This window comes from Arthrobotrys flagrans (genome assembly GCF_004000055.1).
Source record: "Arthrobotrys flagrans strain CBS H-5679 chromosome Unknown unitig_3, whole genome shotgun sequence".
Taxonomy (NCBI): Eukaryota; Fungi; Ascomycota; class Orbiliomycetes; order Orbiliales; family Orbiliaceae; genus Arthrobotrys; species Arthrobotrys flagrans.
Genome location: NW_027137547.1, coordinates 2,163,580 through 2,177,298, shown reverse-complemented (window position 1 = coordinate 2,177,298; position 13,719 = coordinate 2,163,580). Strand labels below are relative to the sequence as shown.

General features: G+C 46.7%; 7 protein-coding genes across 7 annotated transcripts; 3 read left to right on the top strand and 4 right to left on the bottom strand.

Moving 5' to 3' along the window:
• Positions 1–721: 721 nt before the first annotated feature.
• Positions 722–1,549, top strand: DFL_002025 (uncharacterized protein; the record flags this gene model as incomplete). Its single annotated transcript, XM_067630747.1, has 2 exons — positions 722–972; positions 1,075–1,549. 2 exons carry the CDS (start codon positions 722–724, stop codon positions 1,547–1,549), a joined length of 726 nt encoding a protein of 241 aa, XP_067493360.1.
• Positions 1,550–2,409: 860 nt separating this feature from the next.
• Positions 2,410–2,856, bottom strand: DFL_002024 (uncharacterized protein; the record flags this gene model as incomplete). Its single annotated transcript, XM_067630746.1, has 1 exon — positions 2,410–2,856. One exon carries the CDS (start codon positions 2,854–2,856, stop codon positions 2,410–2,412), a length of 447 nt encoding a protein of 148 aa, XP_067493359.1.
• A 952-nt stretch (positions 2,857–3,808) lies between these two features.
• Positions 3,809–4,355, top strand: DFL_002023 (uncharacterized protein; the record flags this gene model as incomplete). Its single annotated transcript, XM_067630745.1, has 3 exons — positions 3,809–4,018; positions 4,113–4,212; positions 4,285–4,355. 3 exons carry the CDS (start codon positions 3,809–3,811, stop codon positions 4,353–4,355), a joined length of 381 nt encoding a protein of 126 aa, XP_067493358.1.
• A 369-nt stretch (positions 4,356–4,724) lies between these two features.
• Positions 4,725–5,274, bottom strand: DFL_002022 (uncharacterized protein; the record flags this gene model as incomplete). Its single annotated transcript, XM_067630744.1, has 3 exons — positions 4,725–5,035; positions 5,110–5,159; positions 5,261–5,274. The coding sequence occupies 3 exons, from the start codon at positions 5,272–5,274 to the stop codon at positions 4,725–4,727; spliced, it is 375 nt and encodes a 124-aa protein (XP_067493357.1).
• A 1,629-nt stretch (positions 5,275–6,903) lies between these two features.
• On the bottom strand, positions 6,904–7,633 carry DFL_002021 (uncharacterized protein; the record flags this gene model as incomplete). Its single annotated transcript, XM_067630743.1, has 3 exons — positions 6,904–7,239; positions 7,325–7,373; positions 7,539–7,633. 3 exons carry the CDS (start codon positions 7,631–7,633, stop codon positions 6,904–6,906), a joined length of 480 nt encoding a protein of 159 aa, XP_067493356.1.
• Positions 7,634–9,030: 1,397 nt separating this feature from the next.
• DFL_002020 (uncharacterized protein) lies at positions 9,031–10,815 on the top strand (the record flags this gene model as incomplete). The annotated part of the gene is made up of 1 exon (XM_067630742.1): positions 9,031–10,815. One exon carries the CDS (start codon positions 9,031–9,033, stop codon positions 10,813–10,815), a length of 1,785 nt encoding a protein of 594 aa, XP_067493355.1.
• Positions 10,816–11,973: 1,158 nt separating this feature from the next.
• DFL_002019 (uncharacterized protein) lies at positions 11,974–13,011 on the bottom strand (the record flags this gene model as incomplete). The annotated part of the gene is made up of 2 exons (XM_067630740.1): positions 11,974–12,903; positions 12,970–13,011. The coding sequence occupies 2 exons, from the start codon at positions 13,009–13,011 to the stop codon at positions 11,974–11,976; spliced, it is 972 nt and encodes a 323-aa protein (XP_067493354.1).
• Positions 13,012–13,719: the final 708 nt, after the last annotated feature.

The following is a 13,719-nucleotide window of genomic DNA, read 5'->3' as shown; positions in this document are numbered from 1 at the left end:
ATTCCAGCCAATCCTACTGCGCAGGAAACGTTACAAGTCCGCAATGCCCTTTTGTTCCTGACCTGGTCCGCCAGGATACCCAACGGTCAATCTCAAAACATAGAGTCATTCGATTCACGCGGCTTCGGTTGTCCCTTTTGCAATTTACAACTTGCCATTGAGCAAAAGCGAGGTTGCAGCCTTACATCCCGGCGCAACCTCTCAGCCCCAGCGGCCGAATCCAGCCCTCAAGACCGGGATCAAGGAACTTTGAGTTTGCAATGACGAAGGTGGCCGACTTTTACTTCGGAATACACTGCAACAGCCCCTGCGATTTTAAACCTGGTGCGTTTTGGTCGAGAAGAGCAACCATCCTTCTCGTCAAGGTCCGGGCTTCGGCAACCCTCAAGCCCCACCAAGCAAAGCCCGTCAAGGCCTAGCCCCCAAAAATCAGAAAGAGTTCGGGTGCATCGGGGCATTAAGTGTAGTGCCCGCGGGATGTTGGCCAAAAGTGTACAGTGGAAGAGCGGGTTCGAATATCCCATAAAACCAGTGCCAACTCGCCCTCAGCTTAGGGACCAGGTTGTCGAACATTCCTTTTCAACTCTCACATCCAGACACTATTTCTTTTCCCTCAGGATATTGAATCCATCTTCTTTCATCTTCATTTCGTCTTTTTAACCTTTATTCGATCCTTAAAGTTTTTATTTTATTTTATTTTATTTTTATTTTTACCTTGAAGATGTACCCGTTTGGCCATGTGCTACTTGTGCTCGTCAACACACTCCTTTACTTATCCCTGCCAGTCCAATCCTTCCCCCTCGCCCAGATATATAACGAAATCAAAGCCCATTCTTCTGGCCCGATAGTCTCCCATCTTCGAGTTAGAACGGCAGGACCGACACACGCTGGCATTATCACACATCCACCAGCTCAGCTACAACAGGCAATCTTTGGAATCGAACGGTCTGAACCCGACTTGTTGCCACAGAGGTATGTCAAATATATATTTCTCGTCAATATATGATCTGCAAAGCTAGTTCCAAATTAGTCGACATAGATAAGAAGTACTAACGAGATATGTCAATACCACAGCGGCCTTTACACTCGTGGTGGACTCTCGCAAACCACCCAAGACGCCCTCGACAAATTCCTTGCCTCAAACCAAAACCAACCATCCTATTTTTACAGTCTCTCAATCATCGGCCTTGGTTTACACAACCAACCAAATGGCGTCTGGCAATTCAGACTTCGTGTCGACCTCGCCGTAAAGACTCTCAAAGATGCAAAGGGACACACTAAACTCCCACAGCTCACCGTTTCGTACACCCAACCCCACCCGACGGACGAGAACTCGATGTTGATAGGGGATTTGTTGGATATCTACGAACTTACTGAGCAAGATATCCTCGAGACGATAACAACCGACGAACCTGCTGCTAGGGTTATGGCGTTTTTGAGCAGCAGAGTTAGCAGGATGTCTGGGTTCCAACATAAGCACGTTGGAATTGAGGAGTTCGAGCTAATCCACCCAAGGACAACGGATGCAAAGGCTGCGGGGTATAACTAATTATGTCCTACTCCTAAACTAAAAAAAAAAACAAAAGCCAACTGAAGAAAAACAAAAAGCCGCCTATTCCTCACGATCCCTCGTTATGATTTACTTTGATATACCTTTTCGGCGTCACTGGGCTGGAGGTATCTTTTTTCCCTTATCTTATGTTTTGATACCATTTTGTTTCCTTTTTCTCCATCACACAATCCGGGCATGGAACCGGGTTAGTATCATTTCGATGCTATATCACTGCAAGTCTCTTTGGAGCCGCCAGACAAATATCTATAGGCCCGAGTCTTGGGACGAAGCTGCGACATTCACTACAGTGTTCTCTTTGTATATTTATCACATGCACCTTCTATAGGAGCATCTATATATATCATATCCTTACCAACATCAACCCTTTCCTATCTCTGTAGTGTATGTATGTGCTGGTAGAAATATCTTGTATATAATATTAGGTAGGTAGGTATATGGTAGAATAACAGGTCTCCGAACAAATGGCCTTGTCTAAGATATCCATCCCTCTATAAATCTAGATTTAGGAAATATAAAACCCCTGTTCTAAGATAAGAGAAAGTTTACAGAGAGCGTAAGTTTCATAAGATTTGGTTAAACCCACTATTCGCCCATTATTGAATAAAACCCCCGGAAATTCTGAAATAAAAAACCAAGAACACCCAAGAAAAAGAGGAGGGAGAATAAAAGCATCCACCAAGTTGGCTAAAATAAACCGAAAGAAAACATCTTCAATACACAGCTTCTCCACCCCCTGTCTTCCAAATTTCCCTTGCCATACGAAGACTGGAATTAAGGCCGGAACGTCAGATCCTGAGGACCCTTCCGGTCAAAGTTTACACCACGAGGATGCGGATTTACTTTGACTTCCTACCCTCGGTTTCGTAGCCATCTTCCTTCTCAACCTTCTCGAACCCATCATCTTCCTCCTCGTCATCTGCTTTCCTCCTCTCGACTTGTTCCTCGGCCGAAATCTCGACACCGGTACTCCTACCGGCGTCGTCACTCTCGTCTTGCTGCCTTTCTTTCTCTTCCTCTTCCAAAATCCCCTGGACCCGTCTAATACCCTCAGCTTGCTCCTCGACCTTTCTCAGAGCTTCTACCTCGCGAACGAACCAGTTGATACCACCCCATACTCCAACACACATGATCGATAAGAAGAAGAAGTGGAACGATCCTGTGAGAAAGAGCATGAAGAGGAGTGTGAGCTGCAGACAGGCGAAGGAGACGTTTGTAGCGAGGAGGAGGGCCGGAGGGGCACCCGGCGTGAATATGGCACGGAATAGGTCTGACGGGTAGGACATGTTCTCCGTTTTGAAGGTTAGGTATGGTTCCCGGTCGTTGTTGTTTATTCTTTTCGGTTGTTTATAGGGGGGAAACTCTGTAGCCTTGATGATTTTGGAGTTTCTTGCGTGGATTTACTTGGTGGCGGGGTTGTAATGTTGTGTATATGTACGGTAAAACGTGCGAACGAATAACGGAGTAGATGGGAGGTAGGTATAATCTGTAGATGGCAGGACCGTGTCGGTAAACTGGATGGAGATGCCGTTCAGCTCACAACATAGCTAATCCAGCGATCAGGAGGTCGCGGCGAGTTAAAAAGGGAGCTGAAAGAGAGGAAGGAGTAAAGTGGAGGCGAAGCTAGTGTGTGCTGTCTCTGTGACGTTGAGTTGAGTTGTTTACCTAATTAATGGCCCCTGTGCGTATACTGCAGCCTGCGAACTGGAACTGCAGAACTGCACCCTTTTTCCTGCTTGGTGCCCCGCTTTGGAACTTTGACAGGACAGGATAAGTATAAGTGTGATTATGTACTCGAAGATAGTCAGTCACCTGCGACCGGACCGATGCGATCTTTATATATTTTATCCCTCAGGATGGGATTAGGAATGGGAATATATGGCCACGTGCGGCTTCAGATCTGATATTACGGCCGGCACATTCGCAGAGTCATGCTGGGGATTACGTCTGCTCACGTTTCCGACTTCCTCTGGCTAGATTGATATTACATATATCCTGTCATGAATCGAAGAGCTTAATTCCTGGGCACACTATCTATGCATGCATGGCCGGGTGGAGATTTGTTCGCCAGGCACTCTTCGTTTCGGCTGGGCGGGATTTTGGCACATGGAAAACCACCGCACCCATGTCACTTCGGATTCTTTGACGTATCCGCTTCATAAATTCACAAAATTAGCTACAAGCCGTATCGGAAACCTTTAAAGCGGCCGGGCCTGCTTCATATACCGACCTTGAATCATGCGGTTAACAGCTCGACTCTTGTCGACTCCGGTCACCCCGCAAAATCTGCTCTCAAAGAACACATTGGCATTACTACCCCCGATTCCGCTCTACCGTCGCATTCTACGCGCTCACAGACACCTACCCGCCGAGCAGCGGGCACTCGGTGACCATTACGTGAGGGATGAGTGGAGAAAGCACAAAGATGTCGAAAATCCAGTGCATATCGTACGTACCATCGGTGGCTTGTTCTCGGAACCGGAAAATGGGTAGGGACGCTAATGTCGGAGTCATGAAATTTTCGGACTATCGATGAGGACAGATTGCGTTCTTGACCGAATGGCAGCTATATGCTCAACATCTAGAAGGAGATACTTGGAGGGATGCGAAACTAGATATGTCCAAGTTAGACAAGATGAGTGGTAATGCATATACGGCCCCACCCGTTGTCCTGACTTAGGAATGGAACAATGTTAATTAACCAAACATGACAGACGACCAAATCGGCCAGTTGTACGAATTGATGAAGAAGGCGAAGGACGGGGATGACGACTCGTCGTCGTAAACACGGGAAGACAGCATGTGTATCATTAGATCGCGAGCATTGTATCGGCGTTCATGGTGAAAAATGTTTAGAAAAGCAATTGAGCCGATGGGAACAAGCTTATGATTTGCATCTTGTTATACAATGATGATATGAAAAAATGAAGAAAAAAAGGAATATCTATCCCACTTTTGGTACCGTATCATGATGGGTGTATAGACACCACCTCACCTGCTCTGGATCCCACTAGCTTGATATATGATTTGTCCGTCTTTGTAGGACAGTTGTGCTACCATCCGTCCCCCGTGAGCCTTTATGGATGCCTCAAAGAAACTTCGCACCCGTCGCTCAACCGCCAAAATCGCATCCGTCAATCTCGAGAACAAACACTTAACGCCTTCCACCCCGTCCCCGACCGCCACGGTCTCCCCTGCCTCGTCCTCGTCCCCGTCCTCTTCCACCACGATCTCCACCCTTATCACCCTCCTTCCTCGCTTTATTCTTCGCCTTAACGCTGTCGTCAATCAAGAGGGTATCCAACGGTAACGAATCCGGCAGAATGAAGTAACGGATCGTGCTTCCTCGGATATTGATGGTATCCAGCGTCTGCGGCTCGCGATTTCGCACAGTCATGCGCACCGTACGGAGAGAAGTATTCATCGTCGGAGTGACAGTAGTTATTGTGCCGTGAATGATCGTGCCTACGGGATTGATGTACATCATTAGCCAATGCTGCTCTTGAGACCCGGTGTCGTGTGGTCGGGGAAGCGAGTACCATTCTTCAGTTCAACGGTAACCGTCTCGTTCGCGCATTTCATAAGGAACCTGGATATCCACGGGTTAGCATATATCACTGGCAAAGACGTGTGACGAGCAGCGGTTGATAGATCGGCCGTAGACTCGTGATTGGGATGATGGTAGCTCACCTGACCAACTTCATTGTGACAAATGTGGTGATCGGAGGCGTTCGATGCGTGTAATATGATAAAGAGGGTAACCAATGGGTCTGGCGACGTGATAGTGGAGGTTCTTGGAGGTTGTAGATGGGGGGGTTTCGGCGCCTATCCAGGAAAGAGGGAGGTTTGATGGTGACGATGCTTAGCTGGTTTGTGACTGGGAAACTTTTCGCGCGTCTTCTAGCTTGTAGTTTTCGAGCTAAGCCTTATTAGGGAATTTACTTAAATCGCCGGACTATTGCCGCTTTGGGAAATATTTGACGACAAGGTCGAAATGTAACAGCAACGCAGAAGTTTCGCAACACAGATTGAGCATTGATATGTCGCGAGTCTAAATTGTTAATGGATCACTGTGGACTGGATTCGAAGCTGGGGTGCGTATACTTCGACGATATCTTTTGTCAATCTCCTTTATTAAAACTTTTAGTTAATCTATCTCGTTTATCCAGCATTGGCCTCACAATGGGGACAAAATATCTTAAGCATTTTCGTAAAACTTTTGTCGCCGAAGCTGTCTTAATCTGCCTATCGAGACGCATAAGAACAATCGAGACTGTCACAATTGTACAAGTAGTCTTGCCCGAGACTACTTCTGTATCTCCGTTGTTGCTCTCAGCTCCAATTCTCAGTTGACTATCAACTCCCAGAAATACTTCTCTTCTCCTCCCCCTCTCCTCCCTTTCCTCTTCTCAAACATCTTCCTCCCGAGAAAGCTTCCCATTCACATCACAGGCTCCCTCACCACAATCACCAACGCGGCTTCTTCGTCACAAAGGTAATTCATCCCGATTCCTTAAAACATTATCATATCTTCTTTATTCACATGAACTACGAGTTCTTTTGATGAATTTCCCTGCACAGTCTGTCTTGCAACGGGTCATATCTCCTTGCGCCCTAATATTTTGGATAAGAGTGGAATCTGACTCTTGAGTTGCATTGACGCGGTGGTGTGCCGGCAATGCCTGAAGTCATTTGGTTGGGAGGGGATGTGGCCCCTGGTACATATTCCCACGACACATCACATAGTTTTTTTATTTTATTTGAGAGGGGTTGTGTATATAGACGGACATACCTGTATATCTTCTTCCCTCCTTCAATACGTGCACGTACTTTATATGATTTCGTCGGGTCAATGATTGCCTTGTTTCCGAGGTGCATTTGTTTTTTTACCTGATTTCGCAATACCTTTCCTTCGAATAAGATTACCTTCATTCACACGGTAGGTACATTAGGATTTGCTCGTCGCCATGCAAACTCCTCAACTTATATGTTACCATTTCATCATTGATGTATCGTATCGTATTCGTGGAATAGCAGGGCCTTGAACAAAGGCTAGTCTTTTTCAGTTAAATTCTGTCAGATATCCAGCTCAACTAGTACGGTGTGCCTACATGGCCTAATTCGCGAGTATACATGATTCTGCACACGTCCCTAGACTGAAAACCTAGCTCCGTTCTCGAAAAAATCCCACCCTACTTATGCACAAACCACAGGAAAACAATACTAGTAGAAAGGAAATTAAAACCAGTCATGACGGGGCCTAGTAGGAACCCTCCATGCACGCATAGAATGTTTTCCCGATGCATTGTCGATATTTTGCGAGTGGAGTTGAACTACGGGCAGCCTGGATTGAATGGGATACAGGCCATCAAGGTGCCAGTGTTGTCGATGCAACCGCGACTGAGAGGTCCGGCATGTGTCTGGCAAGTGTTATCTGCGTTTTGTATAGCTGTGTTCAGGTTGGGGCCGGGAGGTTGCGGGACAGCGGTTGGCTGACGGATGATGACCGGGAAGTAGGCTAGGGTGGTATAGCCGTCCTGGTTAGATTTGGGAAGTCCAAGGAGAGCGCCGCCGAGGGGCTTGAATGTGAGCCAGCCCATGGCATCGCCGTTGAGTGCTCCTACGGCAGCGATGGTGAGGAGAGTTTTGAGTTCCATGGCTGGTGATATCTGAAGAATCGATAGCAGGTCAGCATATATATAAATCTGCGGAATTAATATTCTTTTGAGGACTTTGGAAGAAATATTGTAATACTTTAAATGGCTCAAGGTGGGTGCAAGTATAACTCGACAAGGTGGTTAATCTTTACTATGTACCGAGTGAGCTGAATATAGTTTGCTTGATAGGGATTCTACCGAGGGCAATCACCAGTTAAATAAACTTGGGGTAGACTACCGGTTAATATGCCGCATAGCCCGGCTTTCCCCAATGTAGAGCTACCTCAGATCAACCCGCTCTTTAAACGTACGGCGGTTCAATCCCGCATGCTGAGGGGAGGCTGGATCTCGACGCCTGCTGTTCGAAGACGACAGACTGCATAAGCCGGAACCAAGCTCGGGTCATTTTCAATTTCAGTTTGTGATACGTCACGAAGATTATCATTTCTTCGACCCAGAATATGCCTCATCAATTTCGAAGATTCCGAGCCCGACCTCTTCGTTTGATGTTGGAATGTAACCAAAGGATGTATCCCTTGTGGGTACGGCCGTCAACCGATACTAAGCTTGCTGCGCGATCTCCAAAATCAAGAGCTACAGGGTGCTTGCAGATGCGACTGCGACGAGAATATGCATTCGATCTAGGATCCAACTAAATGCACAACCTGCATCTGCGTGATGATGACTGCAGAAGCAATCGGCAGCTTTCTGAGTTAGCCAGGATAGCAAAGTTTCAGCTCAAGAAGTCCAACATAACCGGATGCATTGTTGCGCCCTCACTGAAAACCTGAGCTAAAACATGATGTATCTGCGGGCGGGATAGGTCCAAACAAGTCGACATGAAGCAAGGAACAAACTTGGTGGAGAAAACGCATGGTTACACGAATTTGGGAACTTGGAAGGTCTCCTATGTTTTGCTTATGCAGCTAACAGGATGCGAGATCTCTTGGTCTGGGGTTGTCCATTCCATTGGCTGCAACCGATCTCGGGAAATTTAAATCGAAACTCCTTCAATTCGTGCCGTCCCGCCCTCGCTTGTCGTTTCCTGACACTAAACAGGATTCTCCTGAGAATAACCCGAGGAATGTGGTGGCCTTGTGTAGCTAGCCAGGATGTCACATACTTGGCATTCTATTTTTCTTGGATATCAGAGAGTTAGGTGGCTATCAAATTCTGCAGAGGGTCTGAAAGAGCATTTATGCGTCACCATTGATGCATTTCAGCAACTTCTAATGTCATGCTATATGCTGGGTACGACTGCAACATGCGAAAGAGTGCAGGGAAGGGGCTTCCAATTCGGGTAAGGACGGATTCCAAGTCCCTACTATCGGCGATCCACAGAACATGGAATCAGCGCGATACGATATAGCTGGGTGTACATTACATTGCATACTCTGCATGAAGTATGAGAAGTAGATGCAATTACAGGAATTCCAAGATATCATGTTCAGACTCTGAACGAATCAGTAGTATGAATTCGAATCTTTAGGCAATCGCCATGTTAGGACGGCTGAGTCGATCCCCTTTGTTTGCAATCGGCTATTCTGATCGAGATACCGAAGGGTTCCATGCGACTGCGATTGACTGCTGCATACGCCAATATTGCAATTAGTTCCGCTCGATATTGTTGTGCAAGGAAAGGGATGGACGCTCTCCATCCAACCAACCTTTCGAGTACCAATTGATCGTAGAATTGCAATTCCAATTGACCGGCCACGCTGTTAAAGCAAAATATACAGTGTGCGACCAATATTCTCTTCGTAGATGGCAGCGTATATAAGTGTGATGCATCAGCCGTTCAGGATGTTTTTTCTTTCTTCATTCACCATACAAGTCCTCAGTCCGTTTCCACTCGATCTTGTATTTCACGGTCTTGTTGTATCCACCGCTATGGCGAAGTTTAGTACTCTGTCGCCCGCGAGGGCACTGTTAATGCTATCTTTTGTGACTGCTACATTGTCGCAGCCGGGTTGGCAGCCCAATAGCCCAGCAGGCCAAGGATCCGCCACTGGCTGGCAACCGGGTCAGCAACAGAAACCAATTGGAGGAGGAGGAGGGGGTTGGCAACCGGGCCAGCAGCAACAGCAACCTGTCCAGCAACATCCTCCCCTACAGCAACAGCCTCCAGTCCAGCAACAACCTCCAGTCCAGCAACAACCTCCAGTTCAGCAGCAACAATCAGTCCAGCAGCAACAACCGGGCCAAACTGGTCCTATCACACTTCCTGGAACTTACAACCCCAGTGACAATGTCCAAAATACTGCAATCTGCGGACAGAACAATCTCCAAACTTATTCTGCCCCCGATGGAAGCTACTTCATGCTCAAGTGCAACACTCACTATTGGACCAAGACTTTGGAATCTACTTCCGCCAATACCTTCCAAGAATGTATTGATAAGTGTGCCGCAAAGGATGGCTGCAAGGCCGTGAATTACGATGCTCCCAATGGCAAAAGTTGTTACCTCATGGGTGAGGGCGGACTTGGCGCCAGTTCTGTGGATTGTCCTAATCACCACTACGCATTCATTGTTGATCCACCGACCCAACCTGCACCTGATGATATGACTGTTCTCTGCTCTACTGAATGCCCATACGCTAATCACAATACTTACAATACTATTTTCGGTACTGCTTTCCGCATTGTCTGTGACCGTCGTCACGCAACTCCACATATTTTGTCTGAAGGACAAGCTTCTTTCAAGGACTGTATGAACGCTTGTGCTGGAATCAATGGCTGCGACAGTGTTGACTACCATGAGCGAAGCAAGACCTGCTACTATTCCAACCATAAGGGCTATCCACCAGTAGAGGCAAAGGGATACAGCAGTGCTTGGAATGTTGGATGTGCGGGTGCTTGTGGTGGTGGCTGCGGCTGCGGCCCCAGTGGAGCTCCTGGAACTTATCCTCAAATCCCAGTGCAAAAGGGACCTCTCAAACCTGATACGTCTTGTGGAAATCTTGGAATGCAACACTACGCCTCACCAAATACCGACATCAACGGCAACAAGGTCACTGACATCGCCAACTTTGATCCTACAGTCTTGAAGCGACGTAAACCGAATACTGCTGGTCAGGCTTCTGACAATCCATCTTACTACCGCCACGGAACCAACGTCAGGGTCGGCTTCAACTCTGCCCAAACAAATCCTGTTGACATCTACGGCGTCTCACATGACTTCGGGCAATATGCTGATCTTGTTACTATCAATCACCGTGCTTATATCTTCGCACCAGAAGACGGCACATACACATTCACTCTTCCGTCTAGCGATGACATCACTCTTCTTTGGGTTGGCGCAAAGGCTTACTCCGGGTGGAACCGCCAAAACGCTGATATCATTCAACAATTCGTTTCATCTGGTGGTACTCCAGTTGTATTCAGGACTGATCTCAAGAAGGGAACATATACGCCCATCCGTATTGTTTGGGCTAACCGAGGTGGTGCTGGAAACTTCAAGCTTAGGATCATTGCTCCAGATAAGTCGGCCCTTCTCGCTGAGGACAGTGAGTCGAACGACTACATCGTTCAGCACTCTTGTGACGGAATCTCCGCACCCAGATACCCAGACTGGGGATTCGAAACCTAAACGACCAAATTTAAGAGAAGGAGGATTACATATCATCTCGGTGATGTACCTAATTGATGTACGAAGACGAGGCTGGCCAAAATTGGGGAGTGGGTCGGAGATTTGTGTAGCTAGGAAAAATTCTGATATTCGTAGCTAAGTAGTGACAACCGAAAGCGTATTTGATATGAACATACTATTGGTCCCGTAATACAAACTCTAGAATCCACTAATTCGAACTCGTGTGACCGGCTGCGGGCAATACTACCGCTTTCTCTTAGCTTCGGACCGTTTTGTTTCGGCAAAGAATTTACACCTTGCCTATAATTCTAGAAGCTTTACCAATCCTGTTAGGAATTTGGTAGATAGATCATGTACCGGTTCTGCTTGTGGCATAGTTTTGTATGCATGATTTATGAGGTCGTCGGCCTTTACGGAGCAAGTCAGCTAAAATATGATAAGGGGCTACCCGCTGCCGGCGATAAGGGAAAATAAAATGGTTGGTCTTAACTTCGCACTGCATTGCATTTTCCATTGTTCCACCGACATGGAACCCTGTCAAAATATTCCTGGGACAGGGTTCAATCTACGTCGCAGTCGTTGTACATACCACGGTGGGCTCGTGCTCTCGAGGTTTGCGAGTGCGATTTTTGTGTTCCTGTTGACCCGCCGGAAACACAAAGTGGCACGAGCCTAGCTGCTCGAGTCGAGGAGAGAAACAAAAAGAAGAAAAAAAATCCTTAGCAATATACGCTCCCACTTGCTTACACTGAAGTTTGATGCAGTTGCTGGTGTTTTCGGCTTAAGCACTATTGATATATTGCGCTGTCAGCACAGATACCCTCGCTCATATGATCATCTTTCGGAAATACGAATCTGAACTGTCGACCCTTTAAACCCATGACATAGAAAATACTGTCAAAAGTGTCGATATTATTCCACTGAGCTCACCAGTTCAGCGGTGCCAGTCACACAAAAGTGCCACCAATCAGTGGGTTGATCGGAGTAGAAAATGACAGTCTATGCCTTTGGTCCATGGCGGAATGGCCCTAGATACTCCATAGTCCCAGTTAAATCAAGCATTTTTTTTGCTTCTGGAATTCCATTCCTAGGATCCTCTAAATACATATCTCGGTCCCGCTAGATACACAAGCTCTGTCACAAATTAATTTCCCCCTTTCACCCATACCTAATGAAATTCTTTGCGTACTCTATAGCTCCCTTCGTACATTCTTCAAAGTCTTCTTGTGGCAAGTTAATTAACTTGTTCTGGGTATTTGGCATGAGGGCGGCTTGGTCAGGGAAAAAAGATCTTGTATACATAGCCGTCCCAAAGCCCCTCCAATCGCCATCCTTCCGGAACATTTGGATAGCGCGATCGTATCTTTCCTTGTGGTTTTCAGTTGTAATCTTCCAATCAGCATCAGTTGTGCCGGTAACCTTCTTGAGTTCCTCAAACATATCGTTCTGGCTGACTCTGAATGACTCGACACAGAAGGATTTGCTGAAGAAGCTGCTAATTGTTTCCTTGTCGTCTGCGGTTTCCGGGTAGAGTTTGAGACTAAGGAGACCAGCAGTCCCGCGTCCGACTTGGTCCCAGGTTGAAGTGCTAATTTTGATGTTGCCACCATCTATGCGAGTAAATTCCCTCTTTTCGATCTCAAATCCATATCGGATGTCGCCGCCGCCAAGACTGAATTCGTACCAGAAGCCACCACAGACCCCAATGAACGGGATCCCCTTGGATTGGCAGTATTCTCTAATTTTGATAACTCTTTCTCCAATAAGCATGTCGTAGACAAGCCCTGGGTTTCGTTCGGAATCGTAGCCCCACTCGTTGGGAATCACGAACTTAACACCAGCTTCTTTAGCGGCGTCAATCAGCTTGGTTTGGGTATCTGGTGGTGCAGTCACGGACATCGTGATCACAAGAACATCTTGGCCACGGAGGCCGTCAACTAGAGAGGAAGTGTCGTTGTAGTCGACAACCTTTGGAACAACCCCAGCGGGGAGTTCGGCTTTGCTGTCGGCACGGGTAATAGCGGTGACTTTATGTTTTCCGCCCCTAACTAGCTCTTTGGCAATGTATTTGCCTTGGTTTCCACCAGCCTATATTGATATTAGTTTGAGTATCCTTGATATTTCCTTTATTTTATTTTTTTTTAAAAAACTTACTCCGACAAGAGCGATGTTGTACACATAGTTCGAAGAAGACATGTTGGATTTTGTAAAGATGTGTTGTAATATATATTTGGTGAAGTTGGTATAATCTTATACGAGATCTTGAGATAAGCAGTGTCTTGGATGGTTTCTATAGAGATTAATATTTTTTGAATACCAATCCGTCATCTTGGGCTTCTATTTTGTAATTTATAAGTTTTTGACTATCGATGCTATAGACCCACGGCCAGCGGATTTTCCAAAGTTTAAGTCCGGGGGCCAACCGCATTTGATAGGGTGCGGAAATCGAGCCGAAAAAATTACTTGATATGGATATCCTGCCCCCGGGGATAAGTATCACCGACACACTAAATCGGCCATAATATTAGAGTTACGCATTCAATCTTCGAAGATTACCCGATTCATAACTATGGGACGGCGGACGCTGTTTCTTTGGCCGACGGTCCGCGTCAGCGCGTGTACGTATTATGCACATAACGACTAGTTAGTTATCCCTAGCAAGCTATTTTCGAGTAAGTATTAATAATCCCGCCAGAGATGGGACTAGCCGAGTATGTTTACTCATGTCATTGCAGTTTACCTTGAGTGATCCTTGGACTAGCTAGCCTTGTGCATATCAATAGATCGCCCTAATGGAATCTAGGTACACCGGTATAATAAGAACATATTATGGTATCGAACTAAGGGGATTAGCTCGAGAGCTTCTTCACAAGCTCCGAGCGCCGATGCCGTCGCTTCGCAAAT